Source organism: Syngnathus typhle, linkage group LG3 (genome assembly GCF_033458585.1).
Source record: "Syngnathus typhle isolate RoL2023-S1 ecotype Sweden linkage group LG3, RoL_Styp_1.0, whole genome shotgun sequence".
In the NCBI taxonomy this organism is placed as follows: domain Eukaryota; kingdom Metazoa; phylum Chordata; class Actinopteri; order Syngnathiformes; family Syngnathidae; genus Syngnathus; species Syngnathus typhle.
This window is the reverse complement of record NC_083740.1, coordinates 5,135,816-5,156,391: the sequence shown is the minus strand read 5'-3', so window position 1 is coordinate 5,156,391 and position 20,576 is coordinate 5,135,816. Positions and strand designations below refer to the sequence as shown.

Sequence of the window (20,576 nt, the reverse complement as noted above, 5' to 3'; positions counted from 1 at the left end):
ATGGGAAGACCTACTGCTGCAGCGATTGGCCCTTGACCTATCACGGATACTGACTCTGACTCCCAAGGAACAGGGTGATGAGATTCCCATTCCTTTCTGGGAGTCGCTGTCTCCGTAAAAGCGCGAGTGACGAACTTTGAATACAAGATGTGAGCGTTTTTATATATCATCTTGGAAAATGAATCATGCGAATACCAACAATAACCTTTGTCAGTCGGTAAAATAGTTGATATTGACTCAACGGCACCTCTGCTGGTTGTAGCGGAGTAGTGCACACTAATTTGACTCAATCATATGAAATTGAATTTTGACTAGGCTTTTTTGGAGACTTGGACACTTTATAGCACTTGGAAAACAGAGATAGTATTGTCAATCGTTCTAACTACTAAATCGACACAATCAATCGCAGTTTAAAGAATGACTCAAATTACAATGTCTGTTTTTAAGGAACGTGAGCACTAACAAAATTAACATTCATTTGGAGAGAGAAGAAATGTTTGATGTGTTTGGACCGATGTTATTTGGGAGGACACTGTCAAGTCAAAAAAATTGGCAAAAGAAAGATTTTCTATCCTGATCTGGCTGATTTAGACCTCTGGAGGTATAACCTGAAAAACTCCAAACATTCCCCAAAACTGTGCAGTCAATGCTGCATACAATACAAATGTTGAATTTGGATCTTACAGTGACTCACCAAATTTGTCCAGGTAGCATATTTCCTTAAAAGATGCAAGAGTGCATGAAAGCTTTGACATCACACAAAAAGATAAGTGTGCCATTGGATATTTGCATACGCACCCAATATAGTGTATATATGGTGTTTGCTCATATATTATACATTTCAAATGCACCCCCATGTATGCTGCCTTCCTTCCTTCCTCTCATTCTCTTGTCTGCCTCTCATGTGGGAGGCAGGACTGGGCACCAAGCCATACCACATCAATATGCGTACTGGTAAAATGCTCTGCTGCAATAGCCCGGGCCCGAAGCGCTGGGAGTCCGTGGCGGATTCGACCGGCTACAGCGGGTCACGTCGGGTGCTCGTCACTCAATAGTCAGGGTTAGGGGCACCGATGGCCTCGCCCCTAGCAACCATGGCGACAGACCGTAGATGCAGACAGAACCAGCCAGTGCCACCCTGGAGGCACCTTGGATTCTACCCAGGCAAAGGATCCCTGGGAGCCACGGTTGCCATGGTGCCAGCCAAATTTGGGTCCAATAAATGTGAGGGGAACAGGCGGCAGTGGGGTTGGGAGGGGGGGGGGGCACTTTGGGGTGGCAAGACAGAGGACAGAGAGAAGGGAGGGGGGTTGCCGACTGGCATGGCAACCCTAAAATCAACTGCAAGTCGCATAAAGAAGCTGTTTTGATAGCCGGCCTTGAATGAAACCATAAACAACCGACATTTTTTTTTTTTTTTTTTAAATAAGCGACAAAAGGCAGAAGTCGATGGAACTGGCATGCTGGATGACGCTGATAACACACAAAGGGCGCTGTCTTTGCATTACCCACAAAAAGCCATAAACTCGCACTACTCTCCCACTTTCAGATCAGTGGAATTTCAAGTGACGGCGTGTAGATCTCATAGTGCGCCCGACAAGGCCACGCCGCTAAACTATGATGTACTCTTAAAGGTTAGCTAGTTAAAAAGACGAAAAATTGTTAACATTCGCATTCAAAACGAGGCTTGAATGAATGCAGCGAGTGAATTAAAGCTTTTAAAAAGTGCCACTTCCTTGGCTTCTGTGCCCTGCTCTTTCATTCACGGCACACTAAGTGCTTTCAAGTAACTTCAGCTTGATCCTCGTGTACACCAATTAATTGAAAAGTTTGCAAGGAGAAAATGCACAAAAAGACTTCTTAACATGACAGGAGGATGTTTTTGAATGACTACCAGCTGCACTGGAGAGCCGTACACAGCGGCTTGCTGCAGCCGGTTCACCGGGGTGTCCCTGGGAACCCGACTCAAAACATTACACTTTACCGGCAGATTATAACATCATGCACGGTACAGACAAAAAAAAAAATAAGTCGATGAGACGTGAACATATGCTTTCACACGCACACTTGTGCTTTGCCAAAAGAACACAAAAACCCTGCGCTGCTTAGCACGACGTCAGTGCCCCCCCCCTCCCTCCATCCGCACTAGTGATAAAGAACAAACAAAAACACACTCCCCCCCATCTTACCCCACTCGTTAAGTCTGCGTCCACCTTCCATCTGCTCTGCCCCTCCCTCCAAAATAAAACACAAACAACACACACACACCATTGCCATTCCCCTCCAAGCTCATCCTGTTATCTAAACAAGCGCCATGCTCTCGTCATCCTCACTGGGTTCCTCTTAGTGTCTCCTCAAGAGAGACTCTCCTGTCCGCACATGAATGGCGTCTTTTGATGGAGCGCCGAGGCCTTGTTTACCGCCACTCCATTTATTTACCGTTTTTCAAGTTGTCATTGCGGGGACTCTCCTTACCTCCTGGCCCCTCCCAAACAGTCTCACCCATCTCCACCCCCGCCCCATCACATGTCTCTCCCTATCCTGTTTCATCCCGCTTTCTTCTCGCCGTCTAGTGTCCTAGATCTGTGTCCAAACTGATTTGAAGCTTACTCGCTTACACGGATGCATGCCAAATTTGATTCTCTGCATTCTGCTGTGCTTCTCAGCGAGCGAGCTCATTCGCCGCAAACAACCGACCAACCCCCCCACCCCAACACGGCCGTCTATCTTCTATAAACTGACACAGACATCAAACGGCGCCCTGGTGACGCTCCCCAAACTAATTTTAACTTTACTGACAAGCAAAAACCACAAAAGAAGCCACGGTAAATATACATAATGTGGAAAATTGACTAACTCAAGTCATACAGTTGAATGAGTTGAAGATGGAGATCATCCAAATGCATTGTTTTAAATATGCCCAAAAGTCATGTAGACAAAGTCCTTCACACTAATAAACAATTTATAGTCTTTAATTAACTTAACATGCATGTTTTTAAAACGTAGGAGGACGATTCAAACCTTTACCCCCTAAACTCTGCGCCAAAAGTCCTAAAGATGTGCTGTCCCACTATTTAATTTTGAAACAGATTTTTGTGAGTCATATTTAAAAAAGAAAAAAAAACAGCAAGGCATCGTAGCTGAGAGGAGGGGAAAGAACGTCCGACAGTCAAGGCTCACAACCTCGTGATGGCCGACGTTCAAGAAAAACACAGATAATGGTCCTATTGAGCACTAAAATGTTTGCACTTACAAATTATTTAACATTTTTCTGAAGCGGCAAACAGGAATCCTCGGTGCTAATGAGGATAGGGGAGGGCCTTCGTTTGAACCCTAAAGAGGAATAAAAGAAAAGGGGAACGTGTGAAAGAGCAACGTGAAAAAGAGAGGAGAAGAAAGCCAGGATCAGAGGGAGGAGGTTGGCAGGGAGTGTCGATGAAAATTTGGCATCTCGCGTACGAGTGATAGCGGCGTGCCAAAGACAGTCGACAACTCTGCCTCTCACTTTCTCGAACATCAGACTCCTCTGCGGTGGTATTTCTTTTTTCTGACTCGTCACACAGATGTGTAAAAAGCAATGTCTGTCTTATTTGTATAAAACATATATAGATATAAAAAGAAAAAGACAAGGTGTCCCTACTGGTGGTCGAGTGTATTGCAGGCAGTTAATTAAGTGAATAAATATTATTTATTATTGCAACAATTGATCTAATGGATTTAAAATACTGGTGTCAAACCAAAGGCCCAGGGGCCATATCAAGCCCACCATATCCTTTTATGTGCTTGCTGCTATTTTCTATGACTTCTGATTGTAGATTGAATTTGTTAAAAAAAAAAAGTACATCATAAAAATAACTCTGCGAATCCTGGCAGGCCAGCCTGATAGTGAGCATTACCCGTCGCACACTTTTTTTCCGCTCTCCCGCTTTTTCTCCTTCTGTCTGCCTCAACTGAGGCCGGCTAACACTCCTGAGTGGCGATGTGGATTTTGGGGACGGACACATTACACGGTTGGAACGGCAACAAAAGGCTGAAAAGAGAGCCGGCGCTGGGAAGACACCGTATTAATACAGACAATACGACCCCCTCGTTGCTTTTGACTCCCTTTTCTCCCCTTATTTTTTCTTGCTCTCGCTTGGCTTTTTGTTACAAAATTAAAAGCTGAAAAAAGCCAACTCGGTTCAGGTCTTTTTTTTTCTTCCACAATTAGCTTTGCCTCCACGCATTTCTTATTTGACAATTGCTTTAACGTGTAATTAAATGTAATCAGTACATATTAAATTGGGTCGAAACGTCTTTACGCAACGTAAAATTAAAACATTCTCAGGCAATTAACGATACAGATAATTCCCACCCCAATTGAATTGTATCGCATTAATTCTTTTCTTCATTATTATTCATTTAATTGAACACAATGAATCTTTCATGCAATAAATATGAAAATGCATTTGGGAACTCAAATGTTTTTTTTCCAATGGTTAATGAGGCCTTTGCATTTAATATCACAAAAGGTGAAGAACTTTTGATGAAAAAACTTAGTAGCATTCTCTAAAATAGCAACCTTCCATTAAAGAAAAAAAAAAAATTTAAAAAAAATCCAAGCCTGCACTGTGAGCCTGGCCTGAGGACAAATATGGATGTGACAACTGAGTTTATTCAAACTGACAAGAAGATTAGAGCCAAATGGATTAAAAAAAAAGAGAGAGAGAGAGAAATAGCAATATGACCAACTTGAAATCCCTCTAGAATAATCTTCTGCATATCAGCAAACAGACTCAAACACAGGTATGAGCTTTTAATCTCTCTCTTGCTTTGCACTTTTCAGAAACTAAAACAAATTCATCGGCGCGTTCCATAATTTGTCAATGGACAATTAATCCAAAAACTAACGACAACAACGTGATCTGATCACCCCCCCCCCCCCCTTCCATTTGAGTCATCGCAGCCTCATGAGATGAATGAAGATCCTGCGGTTTTTGGACTGATGAAAGCGCGTCATCTACGCAAGCCTCAATTCTGCTTGTGTGTGTTGGATCGCAAAAGCACACAGCATGGCTTTGGCTCGGACCGATCTGCGGGAGGAATCCAAATAGCAGACTTTCTCTTGCACGGCCAAGAGTAGCTGAGCGAAGATGCTCCCTTTTCTAACGCGACAAGCTTCCCCCTTCTATTTTCGCCTCCCGACAGTGTGTAAAAAGATGGGTGGGCCTTGGTGGAAGATGCCAGAGACACTCTGCATTTGGGGGAGGGGGGGGGGGGGTGGGCTGGTTCCCACAGCACGTAAAACAAAAGCCTCTGACCTGCCTGACTTCCACTTCATTTAGTGCACACTTCACCGCTGAGGGTCATCCTGAGCGGTGCCCACACATACCTACATTTAGGCACAAGACACTCTCGTGATGTCATGGGAGGCAGAGAAAGGATCAGGAAGTAATTAACAACAGATTCTTTTCACAGAGGAAAACAAACACAAAAGTTGAGAACTGCGGAATCCGTTAGAAAACTTCCACCATGCTGTGAGCCATTCATCATTGTTCGCCAGTTAGAAGCCGCCGCTCGCTCGAGTTGTTTTGCTTTTTGTCGCGAGCCAAAGTTGTATTGAAGGAGAATGCTAAAAAACTAAATGGCAACACTCTCAAACTAGATGCTCACACCATTGACCAGCTCCTGGGGTCACTTACTAGGCCCCGCCCCTAAATGTCACACATCCAGCACACAAATTCCACAATTTGTTATATTCTCTTTTCTTATTTTGAATGGTGTTTTTATAATCTATTTGTATTCATGGTGTTTTTTTGGCGGGCTCGATATTTGTGAATCCTTCCTGCGGTCAATGAGTCAGGGGTCTGGCTTCAGTGCCGGGGGGGTTTCACCGTCCACGCGGGACTCCGGCGCGAGGGAGGCGGGATCTGGCAGCGCGCAGTGTGGAGCGGTCACGGCACAAATGGCACAGTGCGCACATTTCACACCTCCCTCGGAGTGACGGCAAATTTCCTGTGCTGCACTTTTTTTTTTTTTGATTAGAAACACATTTGAAACATCTTTTCATAATCACACTTGCGGCTCGCGGAAGGAATAAAAAAGGCGGACCGAGTTCCAAAGTATGAGTAAGTACAATGAGCTAACTTTGGGCCTGACAAATGCTTTTTTAATCTCTCTTTCCATGCTCGGACAAATGATAAATGTGCTGCGTTTTAATGGAAAACAGCACAATATGCATTTTATTTTATGAAGGGAATCAAACACATTCGGCCGAGCAGTAAATGGATGCTCGCCCACTAGCTGAAGCAACACTCAATCATTCATTCATTCATTCAGTCATTCATTCGCAAGGAGCTCGCCAGTTTGTGGTTATCATGCAAAACGTTGGCACTTGTGGGCCAAGAGATCACTATCGTCATTGTTATAATAACAGTCTGAGTCTTAACGAGAGCGCTCAGGAGCAGACTTCCGCCAAGCCCGAACAATAATAACACAAGTAGATTCTTCCGTACTTGTTTAGCTGCTGCTGTGATATTGTACAGAACAAACTGAGAAGTGGTGGAAAGGAATTGGCAGTGGGCAGCTAGAAAGTTGCTTGTGATATAGATAATAAAGTAAAAAAATGTAAAAAGGTGGAGCTGGGAAAGGGGCGGGTTGGTTTGGTATACTAATATGAGTTAGAGCAAGCACATGGGACTAGTTATTGATTTGGGAACAGGAAGTTCAAATTGGCTGAGCTAATTATGCTATTAGGCTAATGAGACAAAAGTTAACCTGGAGCAGCTGGGTCACGAAACCCCTATGAGAAACATAAATAAATACTTTCAATTACAGTGAATTATATTAATCTGGAATTCCAACTAGGGAAAAACAATTTTGAAAACTAATCTAATTACGTTATTTTTTCCCCCTTGGATATTGCTGTTGCGATTTAATGTGATTATTTTTTGAAGCCCTCCTATTGTATTTTTTGACAAAAACAAGAATAAATGAATGTGTAAACAAATATATTTATCAATGTTTTGATCTTCTGGGTGAGGCTAACACTAAGAGAAAAATAATGAAGCATGAATGAATACAAAAGACAGTTTATCTTTTTCAGCTCGAGTTGTTAACTTACTAATCACTGTGACAACTTCCAAACATTCTATTCTAAGTGTGGCGTAAACAGTCACTAGTCAGATGACGATAACGCCGCCAAAACTTTTCATGAAAAAAATACGTACACTGCACTTTGTACACACTGACGCTATCGACTCCAGATATTCTACAAAGAAATAAAATACAGAGGTAACGCCTACCAAGTGACAAAATAAAGCATTATTATAATATTGTCCAGCACTAATTTTTATTTATTTTAATTTTATTATAATTTGGATTTTAAAAAAGTTAGACTTTTCAATTGCTGGCGTCCTAAACAGGTACCCGATTGACGGACTGCTTAAGCTTCGTGGTTTTCAAAAAAAAATAACTAAGTCACTGTGAAGACTCTCTACTCATCTGGTATGTCTCCCACCACTCGGCATTACACTTCCGACATGTCGCTCTTTATCGGAGGTGTCTGAAAACACAAAGACGATGCCGGCGTGGTTTGTTCTGTCACGACTGTGGCGCTTCCATAAAACAGAGAGGGATCTCCAAGACTGGCTGAGGAACAGCCTGAGAAAGCCTGACAGAGAGCCCAGAGATTCCCCGTGGCAGCTTTTTGCCACTCTGTCATAAACAAAACACAAGACGTCTTTCTCTTCTTCCCACACCAAGCGGGCTCGGGCAGTGCCAAACAGAACAATCGCGATCGCAGCCTCCTCTCTCCTTTTCCAACGCGCTCTCTTCGTCTTCCACAATATAAACAAAAGAGATGAGCGGAGACTTTACCTCTGCGCGAGTAACAATGAGGGCCATGTTTAAGGAGACAAAACAACAGTGTGTACGGGATCAAACAGGAGCGGGAAAGGCGGCGATGCCAAAGCCCGACAAAATGCAAAGCAAACAAAAACAAACAATGGGCACGTCGTGTCATTCATTGCGCGACTGAGGCAAAAAAAAAAAAAAAAAACGTGAGAGGGGGGGGAAAAAACAAAAACCTTCATGACTGCTGGCTGACGACTACGCTTTGGCGACCTCACACTTATTCGGAGCCAAGCGTGATAAAACGGTTGACCTTTGGGCAGGTTCGAAGACAGCGGTTTGCCCCTTGTCTTTGCTTTCATCCCTCCCGCCTCTGCAAGGCCCCAAATGTTCTCTCCAACTTAGGCTGCTCTGTCTGGAGGAAGGAAAAGTGCTGAGGCACACCGCCGCTAAGTAAACAGGAGAGAGCACACAGCCAGCGGACAGTACGAATGAGCCGTGCACTGTGAACGTCCCCCCGCTAGGCCGACATGTGCTGAACTCGTGTACTCAAAATTGCATTCATATATTTATATATCTATATAGATATAATTAAAATTCTAAGGAGTACATTGTGATTTTTATTTTAACAGCAGGCATTCCACTGTTACATTTGAAAGAAATTGATATGAGTGATTCAAAAATTACAAGATGAATATTTTAAATGGAAAATATTATTTTAGTATTATATATATATATTGTAAGAATTACTTTTTTTAAAGGGAGACCCACATGCAGCCAGCTGGAGTCAAGAGTGTATATTTGCTCAATATTATAAAAACATAAAAAAAGGAAAATAAATTCATCCTCATTAAAATAGCACATTTGGAAAAACATTAAAAAGAGATTTCCTCATGCGCCCCAAATCGACCAACACAGAGCAAAGCTGCCAGAGTTGTGAGCTGTTTGGCCCGGATTGAGATTGTGGCTTCATGCGAGTGTGTGTTCCCGCCTGTGTGTGTGTGTATGTGCATGGAAGACAAGAGGATACGGACGGAAGGCTGTGATAGCATAAATAGTCATTTTTGTGTGTTGTGTTTGTGAGAGAGCTAGTCGACATTCATTCCAAATGCCCCCACCAAAAAAAAAAGAATCCAGCTGAAATAATATTAGGTCACGAGCCGGTGTTTGCGTGTAGCATGGTGAAGTGTGTTTTTAGAGGATTTGGCTTTGCAATGTGTTTCGTGTGTGTGTGTGTGTGTGTGTGTGTGTGTGTGTGTGTGTGTGTGTGTACGTGTGTGTGTTGGGAAAAACACTACAACACAAAACAGTATTTTGGCTTGGTGTAAAATGGCTGCACGGGAGCGAGCAATGTTTGGCTGATTATGTGTGTGTGTGTGTGTGTGTGTGTGTGTGTGTGTGCGTGTGTGTGTATCCATCGTGATGGCTGTGATACAACACACTTTGGCTATATCAAAACCTATCTAGGATGGTCTTTGGCTGCGTGTGTGTGCTGTGTGGGTGTGTGGGACTAAAACCATGTTTGGCTCGACGTGTGAAAGTACGGTACAAAGATGAGTTGTTTGTCTATTCTTTTTCTCTCTTTTTTTTTTTAGCTGCGTGTTTGTGTATGGGTGTGAACGTGGCTGTGTGTGTGCGTGTGTGTGTGTGTTTGTTTGGCAGGCAGGTCCAAGACAGCGCAGGCGTTCAGGCAGACTGTGAAGGCGGCAGCAGCCTGAGACCAGGAGACTCGCAACGCTCGCACACACAACACACACACACACACTCGCACACTTCTGGGTTCTGGCCAAATGACAATCCCTGGCTACAATGGCCTTATCGGGGCACATGCACTTTCATCAGAATTGAAAGAAAAAAATGTTTTAAACAGTGACGCTCCCTTGTCTCGCAAACATTTAATTGAACTGTGGCGATAATCGTGTAAAAATACACAAACTAACACACGCTTATACAAAATAAACTACGTGTTTATATAAAGGGGCAAATGGTTCGCTTGGAAAAAGCAGCATGGACTTGCCAGGGCATGTTGGACCAATGCCCTCAACACACACACACAAACACACACACCAAATACTAAACAACATAGCAAGCGTAAGGAAATAATAAAAACAAGAAAGTCTATGACATTTCCATTATTAATAATTTAAGGCTGTTTGTACATGTAATATTAACTATTAACACAAAAAGGGCCTATTTATCGTTTAAAACCTTTTTTCTACATTTCAGTTCGTGTAGGTACCTATTTGAAAAAAATATTTTTTTTAAAGTAAAACAATTGCAAAGACAATACGATATATGTTGTGTCTTGTATTTGTGGCATTTGTCAGATATTTGAATGACGGAAGTGTCTTTTATTAAGACTCCCCAAGACCTTAATTTTGGAAAAACCTCAGCGGAAGTTTTTGTTTTTAAAGCACACTTTCACTGGCATGTTGTGCGTGATTTTCGAGAAAGATGTTTTTGTCGTAAAGCGTTCGAATGTGTCATCAAATGTAATCGGTACATCTTAAAGAGTGTTTAGCTGCCCCTGTTCATGTTTTCAGTGTTCAAGCCGGCTGCCCTCCCACGAGGAACGAGTTGCTCACATACCTGGCGTGTGGACGAAGTAGGCCAGGTAGAGGTCCAGCTCCTTGACGGACACCCCGATGTGATGCGGCTGGACGCACAGGCCCGGGTTGGTGCACTGCGGAGACTTGACCAGACGCTCGCCGTCCGTGCTCTCCAGTGGGCTGCCTTTGAACAGGATGACCATGACCAGGTCCAGCCGCCACACCTTGTCGGCCTGGCGCAGGCAGTCGATGCGACGGATCTTGCCCTTCTGGTCGGGGTTGGACAGCACGCAGCAGGGGGGCTTCTTGCCCGTGATGGTGAGCACAAAGTCCTCGCGGAACTCGGGCCGGATGTCCTTGCGGAGCTTGGCCAGCAGGCGCGAGGCCCACTTCTGTTTGATCTCGGGCTTCTCCCCCAGGAGCTCGTCCTTCACGGCGCGCTCTTCCTCCTTGGACATGCGCTTCTCGTGCTTCTTGAAGTACTTGCGCTTGCGGGCCTGCAGGTTGAACCAGGTGTAGGCGAAGGCGCGGACGTGGGGCAGCAGGGCCTCGATGAAGGGGTGGAATTCATCCTGGATGAGGGAGGAGGACGGGGGGAGGGCGGAGGAGGAGAGGGAGGACGGGGGGAAGCAGGACGAAGAGGGGGAGAACGGGGGAGAGAAGGACGGGGAGAGGGGGAGCGGGGGGGAGGACGGGAAGAGAGAGGTGAGGCAGTTAGCACCGGCGCGCAGCATGGAGGAGCGGCGCCTGCTCCGTGCGAGCGGAGCGAGGGAATGAACGAGAGGCGCCGAAAAAGAGAGAGAGAGACCGAGAGAGTGTGTGTGAAAGTGAGAGAGAGAAAGAGAGAGAGAGTGCCTGACACTCTCCCCGGCAGACATCACACTGAAGCAAACACTTTCAATACAGCACTTAGACAGGTGATGTGTAACTCATCTCAACTCATATTGAGCATGCATCAAAACAATAAGAATTATTTTAAAATATCAATATTTTCACAATTATTATAAAATGATCAAATGAATAGAATATATATATATATATATATATATATATATATATATATATACATATATATACACACAAAAATAAAATGGTAGTTACCATTTTGCTCTTTCATCATAAAATGACCCAGCAGATTGCAAAAAATATATTTAAAAAAAAAATAAACTGTTTAGTTGAGTCAATTTGCACAGGAGAAATGGTCAAATATTTGGGAAAAAAATAAGATACAAAAAAAATGCTTAGCTGTCCAGTGAAGGCAGCCAAAAGCTTGGAGGGGAAAAAAAAAAAAGCCAAGGGGCAAGATGTAATACCAGCAAAGGAACACAGGAGGTAGTGTAGCAGGAGCAGGAGAGTTATTGTTCAAGAGCACAACAGAAGAAGAATGTAAAGAACTTCAGCAACTTCACTGTTCCCAAAAAAAGACTACAAGGATAAATGCATTAAGAAAATCAAGTTGATCAGATGGTCAAAAACGGAGAAAAATATCTTGATGGGATAGAGAACCAATTCTTGGCAAAGCGGGTAGAGTTCAGCGTGAGAGCAAGAGAGAGGCCGCGAGAGAGCCGGACAGGACAGAGATGGGGGGAAAAAAAAAAAATGCAAAACAAGAGGACGGAATCAATGTTGGAAGAGTGCGCGCGAGCGCTGGCAAACCCGAGTGCCGCTTCTTTTTTCGCCCTCTTTGCCTCCAACTCTGCCTTCTCTCCCTTCCTCCTCACGTTGCTCCTGCGCCCATTGACTGAGAGTGTGCCAACGTGCGCAGGGACCACCTATTTGGCACCCAGTCGTGGGCGGCACAGCCAATACGCACGCTCGTAGCGCCGAGGAGGGAGGGAAGAGCGACGGCAGGGGCAGAGGCAACGAGGCACGGGGCTGGTGGGGGGGGATTGTACACTCGCTGGCTGGCTGGCTGGCTGGGAGAGAGAGAGAGCGAAAAAGAGTGAGGGTGCGTCATAAGCCAAATAGTCGGGTTCCAATTTAGTGCAAAAAGGCAAAGTCCAGAGGATATAACAACTTTACATGCGTCCAATCCAGACACCACCTGCCGACTGACCCCCACCATGGCGACCCCCTCAACCGTACCCCCGCCTCTCCACAAACACTCACCCCCACTCTTGCCACACTAACCGCTCGCATTACAGCACCTTGGCATTGGGTGGCATGAGAAAACACAGGCCCAACAATCCCACTAGACCCTGAGACCAGCAGCTGCTCCCGGATTTGCCACACAAACAAGGAGAGGAGGAGGTGTGTGTGTGTGGGGGGGGAAATGCTTGTCACCCCCAACCACCCACCGACATGCCTCTCACCCTAAAGAAAATGTACATAATATAGCATATTTTTACAATACAGCAGAAAATTGATTGTATTAATTTGTCACTTTACTATAAAAGTCAAAAGGCGCAAACACAGAAAAAAGTTGGAATATTACATGAGAAAAGTCATAATGCAATGAGAAGAAAAGAAGTTAAAAATAAAAATGTGAAGGAAAAAAGGGTCATTGAACAAGAATAAAGTCCTAATAAAAAAGCGAAAATAATGACTTAGTAAAATTGCTAAATTAAAAAAGTTAATTAGGATTGTTACTTATGAAATTTGTACTTCTCATAACCTGACTTTGCCAACTTTTTCATTTTAATCTCCAATGTACAAATGCCCTCGCCGAGCCTGAAGCATTTTGTAATCTTCCTTCCTCCAATATTATTACTCAACAAGGGATTAGAGCGCCATGACTCGGAATCTCGGCAAGAGGACCAGCTAACTTGTCATGCGGTAAACTTGAGGGCCCAGACATTTCGTAGCGGGGCCAAGCCGCCTGCCGAGCAATGGGAGCGACCGCCCGTGTGTTTGTGTGCGAACACCTTACAAAAGGCCAAAGTCGTCTACTTGGCGCTCGCCACCATTGGCGCTAGCCTGGCCCGCTCGCTCAGCAAATGTCTGGACGACGAAAGAGGTCCAGTCCGCTGATTGGCCGGCTGGGCGGATGACTGCTTGGCTAACTGATTCGGTAGCGAGCTGGCAGCTGACTGGGGAAGGCGCCGACCCCATCTGGACCGAACCGAGCGTCATTTATTCGGGCTAACATACATACGGTGGATATAAAAAGTCTACACACCCCTGGTTAAATGCCAGGTGTTCATGTAATGAAAAATAAAGGAGAACCGCAAGCGTTAATATTTGAACACTTTTAAATTCCACCACCCATTAGGGTTTCCTGTGTTTGCCCAGGTGGTAGTTGTCTGGGCCCGAGACGGCCGCAATGTGTGTGTGTGTGTGTGTGTGTGGATCAGTAGCTTGGCATTAACGCGAGGACTCCTCTTATCTGTGCATGCCACGCTCTGCGTTTCACTAAATGTCGACCTTTGTTCCGCTGGCCGGCCAAGAAAACCCCCATCCCGACAGGGTTCATCTCCCAAGCAGAGGCTACGCCCCAAACCTTAATTGTATATTCATTGCAAAGTTTTTTTTTTTTCTCTCATTCTTTGATAACAGTTTCTAATAGACAGACATAAAACACACATAATTGCCTCCCGTTTGCTGTTCAATGGTGAAGTGGCACTTGCGCTGTTTGCACTGAGACGTTCATGAGACGACTCTTCATGAACTGAATGACAAAATGTGTCAAAACACAGCCAAGGGATCACGTCGGTGATGCCGCGGTAAGTTAGTTTGGTAAACATGCGTAGAAGACAAAATGATGATTGAAATAAATTAATAATAAAAAAATATTTTGAATCATAGTATGACTATTCCAAAAGCTGACTTCATTCTAATTGCAAAATCAACACAATATGTTTGTATAATTTCAAAGACCTAATTCATGTAATTTACTTTTCTTTTTTATTTGCGGTTTAAAAAACTTCAGCTATGTTTCTTAATATGAGTAACCAAAATTCTAAATATCATTATTGTACTGTGGAGGAGTAGTTATTTTATAAACAACCATAATTATATATATTAGATATATGTATGTATTTTTATATGCATGTAGTTTTATATACATGTTTATATATATTGGCATACGCACACACACGCACACGCACACACACACACACTTTTTTAATAGAATTCTGATCGAGATTAAAGTATGATAAACACATACACGTACGTGCATGCACGTAAACACACACACACACACACGTACACAGAAAGAGAGCTGATGAAGGTTTCAGCATGTCAGGACATGTGATGAGTGGAATTCATCCCTGACATCTGCTGTGCAAAATCACGTCCAGTATTGACAAGTGTGCTAGCAATATCAGGGAAGCACTATAAGCTTTTCCCCTATTATTTTTTTTTTTATGCAAAGTTAAAACTCTCCAAACTCTTAAAGTCACATAAAACAGGCACCTGAGATCAATCGTCACAAATCTACTCCTATTTCAGCCTTTCCCGGTTTCCATGTTGTCTTCCCGAGAGGAGAGCAGGGAAAGGAAGGGGTGCTTGGAGCGGCCCAGTGACTGAAATGGCGACTCCAACCTCGGAAGCTTTGCAACCTCAAAAGCTTCACGGTTATGAAATCATCACACACCAAGTTGACATGACGCTCTTTCTTTAGAAATAGTTTTTGAATCCAAGCCCACACACAATAGTTGTCTCCCTCTCCTTCCCACTGCCGCTCTGGTGCACGGAAGTAAGCAAAAACCATCACGCCGCGTTTTCCTCCCATCTCATCACTGCAGATTGATGTTAAGTGTGTGTCTGCGCATCGTTTGTAATTACGCACGTTTGAACACCGAAGCCTTGCTACGTGTGAAAGTCTGGAAGTCATTTATGGCATGAGGCGGCAGGCGAGAAGACGGCTTCTGCCCGCTGCACGCCTGAGCTATGGAATATTCCACGTTTGTGCAAGAAGACAAACGCACATCAAAGACGTTCATCATTTTTCATACTTCCAGATTTATTCCGCTTTTCACGAGGCTCGTGTGGTTTTTCTGTGCATAAATATCACCGCATACACTTAATTAGAAACATATTTTGATTGTATTTATCTGCAACCACCGTTAAATAAATGGGGGATTTTCTGACTTTGGTTTCGGTGGATGGAAACTCAAAACTCCATACACCCAAAATATTTTGCGGCGAGGGAAAAGCCGACGACAGCGAAATGCTACACACTTACCGCCCGGTAATGCAAAACTGACGTCTCATCTAGATAGCGGCGGCGCGCTGGAATCGAGAGACGCCTTTCTGCAAGAGTCGATCGTTATCAGTTCTTTTAAACACAACTGGGCAACATTATGCGTTCTGAAGACATCGGGAAGGTTACAAACATTTGAAGTGAGGAACTACAGACGGGCTGGTGTCGCATTACGTGAAGCATATACGGTATAAGTGAATGTTTACGTTATATTTCATTTCTGTCGTGTTGCGTGGGAAAATATGCTCTGCATTACTCGAGTTTGATGTAACTATGAGAACGTTCTTCATATTTTTGGGAGTCTTCAAACCCGCCTTGCAACACACACAAAGAGTAGCCAGTAGGTTGGGGGGGTAGAATTTAACATCCTACTTAAAGGTTCTCTTACCCCTTGGAAATGTTTATTTTTAATAAAATCGGAATTAATTTTTCCTTGAATATAGCTGAGGGGTGCACAGCGCAAACACCTCCGACAGGCGTACGCCGCGGGCAGCACACATGGAGCGTAGGGGGGCCTTGAGGTCTTGGACCTCATAGTTAGCTAATACACAGAGAATGGAGCAGATAATGAAACCCAAAAGGCCCCCCTTCCTAACAAGCAGCAGCGGCGGCGGCAGCAGCCGGCGAGGACCCGCCGTCTCCTCACACAAGAGATGCACTATTGAGAGACTTTCTCTCCCCTTCATTCTTTTATTCCTCATGTCTGCGGGCGGGGCGGGATGCCAACCTCTCTCCAAAATCCGGGCAGAGTGCCCTCGCCCTTTATTAAAAAAAAAACAAAAAAAAACCCGCTTTGCCAATGTGCCCGCCTCGCTCGCACGTTCAGTCTGTGCAACCCCGCCTTCGACTTTTTCTTTCTTTTCAGCCCGAACTAGACAGTGTCTCGGGCTAACACTACTTTTTGCCTTCATTATTTTGTTGCTACAGTCTTCCCTCGGGGCCTCGCTGCTCAACATCGGCACTTGTCGCGATGGCCCGCTTGTGCTTGTTAGCATTAGCGCTTCAAGTACGCTTCACTCTTTAGTCAATGTGGTTTTGCAAAATTGCGACTCGGATGGAATGAAAGAGTGTCACTTTTGCCCATCATTTACATAAAGGCATTTTGGAGTCTGGAAAAAAATATTTAAAACTTTTGTTTGGAACTTCCACACCCACTGAAAATTATACTGCAATACTGTAATGTAGTAAAGTAAACAGTAGTTGCATTGAAAAAAAACGATAGATTTTTTAATTTGGATGAATTCTTTTTCAGTTATTTCCTTTGAGAAAATGAGTTTCCTGAGCCAAACAAATCAGAGTTGCATCCATGCGATTTTTATCATCCAACTTGGCATCAGATGAAATATCTGCAGAAGATGGTTGCTGTAGGTTACAATATGTGACTTTCCACAAAGGAAAGAATGAAAATCAACTTTGCAGATGAGAAGGAAGCCATGCCAAGCATGAGAGGCCACGTCGGTGAGCGTGTCCTATCGGGGACACTGAAGCCTGCAGATTTAATTCTGCTTATCATGTGAGCTGGAGCCTTGCCTGCTGGGGGTTGGCGCCACCAGGGTTAACCGGTGCCCACTCCCCGTGGCATGATATGAGCTGGGTCTTTGCCTGCGCACTCTGCCTTGCCTGTCTGTCTGTCTGTCTGTCTGTCTGTCTGTCTCTCCGTGTTGACTCGGAGGCTTTGCGCCCGCTCCAAGTGGCCTCTCGGCCGACATTGATCCCATTAGGGTTAGGAGGTGTCCGTTTCAAATGGCGCTCCCGGAGTTGGCTCTTAATCTCCGCTAAGCTCGACCGCGTTTAGGTCAAAGGGAGACGGACAGCGCGTCTTGAGCTGGCAGCTCGGGGGTTAAAAGTCGCTCTGGCCATTTTGAGTGGCATTCCCTGCCGAGCGAGCGGCATGCCGGGGCGGAAGGCGGCCGAGGATGCAGACAAATGCATGCGGGGCGAGAAACAAAAGAGCCTTCACCACCGCGCATGTAGAAAGAGCAGCTCCTTTTGAAACTTTTGTCCTCAAACCACCGCTTTCCCATTTTAGCTTTCCATGGAGAAGCAAAACAAGAGCGAGGACTGACACACACACACAAAACATTGACGGGAGGTTATCTCCTCAGCGACCGCGCTGGCTGACTTCCCCGGGCCAAACCACCACCTCGCGCAGAGTTCAGGAACACCGCAGCACCGCAGGGAGACAGCCATAAGTGCATGTCGTCTGAGGGGACGTAAAACCCACCTCGATAAAAGAAGAGTGGGAAAATAGGGATAGGTGGGCGACAAAAGTCAGAATTGTCATCATTTTCGCCTTCAATGCTAATGTAAGCTATACAATAATCATAGTAAGTAAAGCTAGCTGACAATGTAGCGTTCTTAGGCCGCAAACGAGTAGAGATTGAGTCAACAGCGCCCCTGCTGGTTGGAAGCCAGTAATGCAGTAATGCTTTTGCCAACTCTGCACAAAGGAGCCAATTCTTATAATTAAATAATGACATTTGTGGTGACTTTTAGGGATGTTCATAATTTCAATAATCATCACCAATTTTAAAATGTTTTTAATGGACCAAAGGTTACATTGAACAATTAAAAAAAATAAAAAAAACTGTGAATATGCGATTGAATCAGACCGATTATTCCAGTCCTTTCACTTTATTACCTCTGCCAAGGAAGAACTTATTTTTTTAATTGACGAAGGAAAACAGGTAGCAATATTTTTTTTTCCCATGGCAAAGTTCAAATCAACTGATCTTATTCCAATCCGCATTTTTAACTAACTAAAAAAACAAGAATGCATTTTCTGGAAGCGCTGTTGCCGCCCCCATGAATGGCGTTGTGTTTATCAATTCTCAATGCCAAAACACCAGTCAGTCTCCATTTATAAATATGTGATTGTATGAAAAGATAGTATCACAGGAAAGTGCGCCAGAAGGAGCGTGCTGGCTGGACTGAAAGCAGCAAGAGCTGCCACGTCAGATGCTGCCGAGGCTTCTTGGCCGTCAGCGCTAAACCCACACACACAAACACACACGTGCAATTCAGTGCTGGGCTCGCTCGCTCACTTGCGCACGCACACTCGCACGAACGTACACTTCTAAGAGTTTGCCTTTCATAGAGTCAGCAGCCAAGGCTGACACCTCTGCTCAGTGTAGCATTCACCGCTGTCTGTGTGTGTGTGTCTGCGTGTGTGTGTGTGTCAACTCGCATGGAGCTGCTCCATCAACAACACTCACAGGCCCTAATAATAAAGCCAGCAAATCCCTCGCTCCCTTTTTCCACTGCAACATGTCAGAGAGGGCACGGCCCGGCCCTGATTGTATCCTGTTAGAATTCTTTCAAGACTTTCACTACTAATGCATTTGAATTTTTTTATCTAACGTGCCTGTAAAAATATATTAAGTAAAAAAATATGGCCTCTTTTTTCTTGTTGGTAGTTTTTCCAGGCGGAAAAAAAAAACATTTCTAAATACAACTAGACTATTGTTTGAGAAGAAAATTCAAATTACACACTTTTTAAATTTAGGGGGTGGAGAAAACCCAGAAATTTGTTTCTCCTGATAGCCTTTACTTCCTCCGAGGGTTGTAATGTGGTTATGAGACACATTAGCATCACATCCCCAAAGAAACCCAAAGTGTGGATAGCAAACATTTTCACTTAAGGATGACAATGAGAACGTCGGGGGGGAAAAAAAACAATTGAATGGACGAAACGTTTTTGGATGACAAGCAGGTAGGAAGTAGCTTTTAACTAAACCCAGATAATTCTTCGGCTTCCTCTGGGAATCAAATCAAGAGGAGGCTGACAGAAACTGGGCTGATTTAAAAGACAAAATGAAATGAGACTGTGCAGGCAAATGTAAGACAACACGCACTAAAAAGAAGGAGGAAAGCCGGGAAAGGTGTTAGAAAAGCAAAGAATGTTGTTTCAAGAAGAAAACGCATATGAATTCCGGTGTCGGTTGATCTTATGAAGAAGGACCGCATGGATCCTGTGAGATTTCCATCACCGGGAGCCTTAAAACCGTTTTTCTTCTTTTGCGATGGTTTCGAGAGACAATATGAAAGGAATTGTCCTCAGCTACTAAGGTCAAACAATTCATTGCAACTGACACACCACAACGTGAATCAAAGCGCGATACAAATCTTGATCGACGGCCAATATTTCGACATATTTACGATACAAGTAACTACCGATGCACAATGATACTGCTCACTAATTAAGTTGCGATCTGATTTGACGGAAATTATGAGGCACCACTGGAGCTCTCTCTTGAAGCCAAATTAATCAACAAATAATAAAGCAAGCTCTCTATTACATGGGGGGGGGGGAGTTTTTACCAATTATATTAATATTCAAAACAGTTTTTAATTCAAGGCATCAAATTTATGACAAGATTTGCATTTATGGGAAATAACACTTTGGGATTGGGATTTCTAGCCGCCATTTTTTTATTTAGAATTTTAAGCAATGCTTAAGTACTTGAGATGGGACAAAAAGATGTACTAATCATTTTAAACTGTTTTATAGAGCTACAAACTGGAGGACACGTTGTGCTAGCCTATAACTATTTCGGGTTGGGGAACCAGAGTTGATGCTATTCTTGGAAGCCTTTACGATACATATACTGTATATGTAGCGTATCCCATTTGGATGGTGCTTGGTGGGTTACACTGTGGCCATGTAATTTTGTTGCCCCTACCACCAACTGTGTATATTTTCTTTCATTTTGCGCACAGCATGCGAACGTTACCACCAAGGCGTATGAATGTGCATTTTAAACAAAAAAAAAAAAAGAGGAGACAGGTGTCCACACGCAGGCCAGGACACAGAGTCAACAAACAAGGGTCGCATTTAATCAAGCCTGGTTTGTTTATTTAACAGTGGTTAGGTTTTCACTTTCAAACCTCCCAAACTCCATTGCAAAATTCATCCCTTTTAGACTCCGGAGAGAACATTCAAACAGTATTAATTCCCCTTGCTGGGAAAAGGGACAGCCTTTTCCCGGAGCTATCCGTAACATCTGAATATAAAAATAAATACGCAGAACCGACTTTACCCTCATGTGAGAGGA

At 44.1% G+C, this 20,576-nt stretch overlaps 1 protein-coding gene across 12 annotated transcripts in view; it reads right to left on the bottom strand.

Annotated features, from left to right (window-relative positions):
• LOC133150794 (nuclear factor 1 X-type-like) overlaps positions 1-20,576 on the bottom strand; it is a 97,890-nt gene that overhangs the window by 56,036 nt on the left and 21,278 nt on the right. For 10 of the 12 annotated variants that reach the window (XM_061273305.1, XM_061273301.1, XM_061273304.1 and 7 more), the window contains one exon: positions 10,420-10,951. In XM_061273305.1, the coding sequence (XP_061129289.1) occupies positions 10,420-10,951 (532 nt within the window). Of the gene's footprint in view, positions 1-10,419; positions 11,129-11,480; positions 12,109-20,576 lie in introns of those variants that run through there. The other 2 variants (XM_061273302.1, XM_061273297.1) reach the window with 2 other exon arrangements.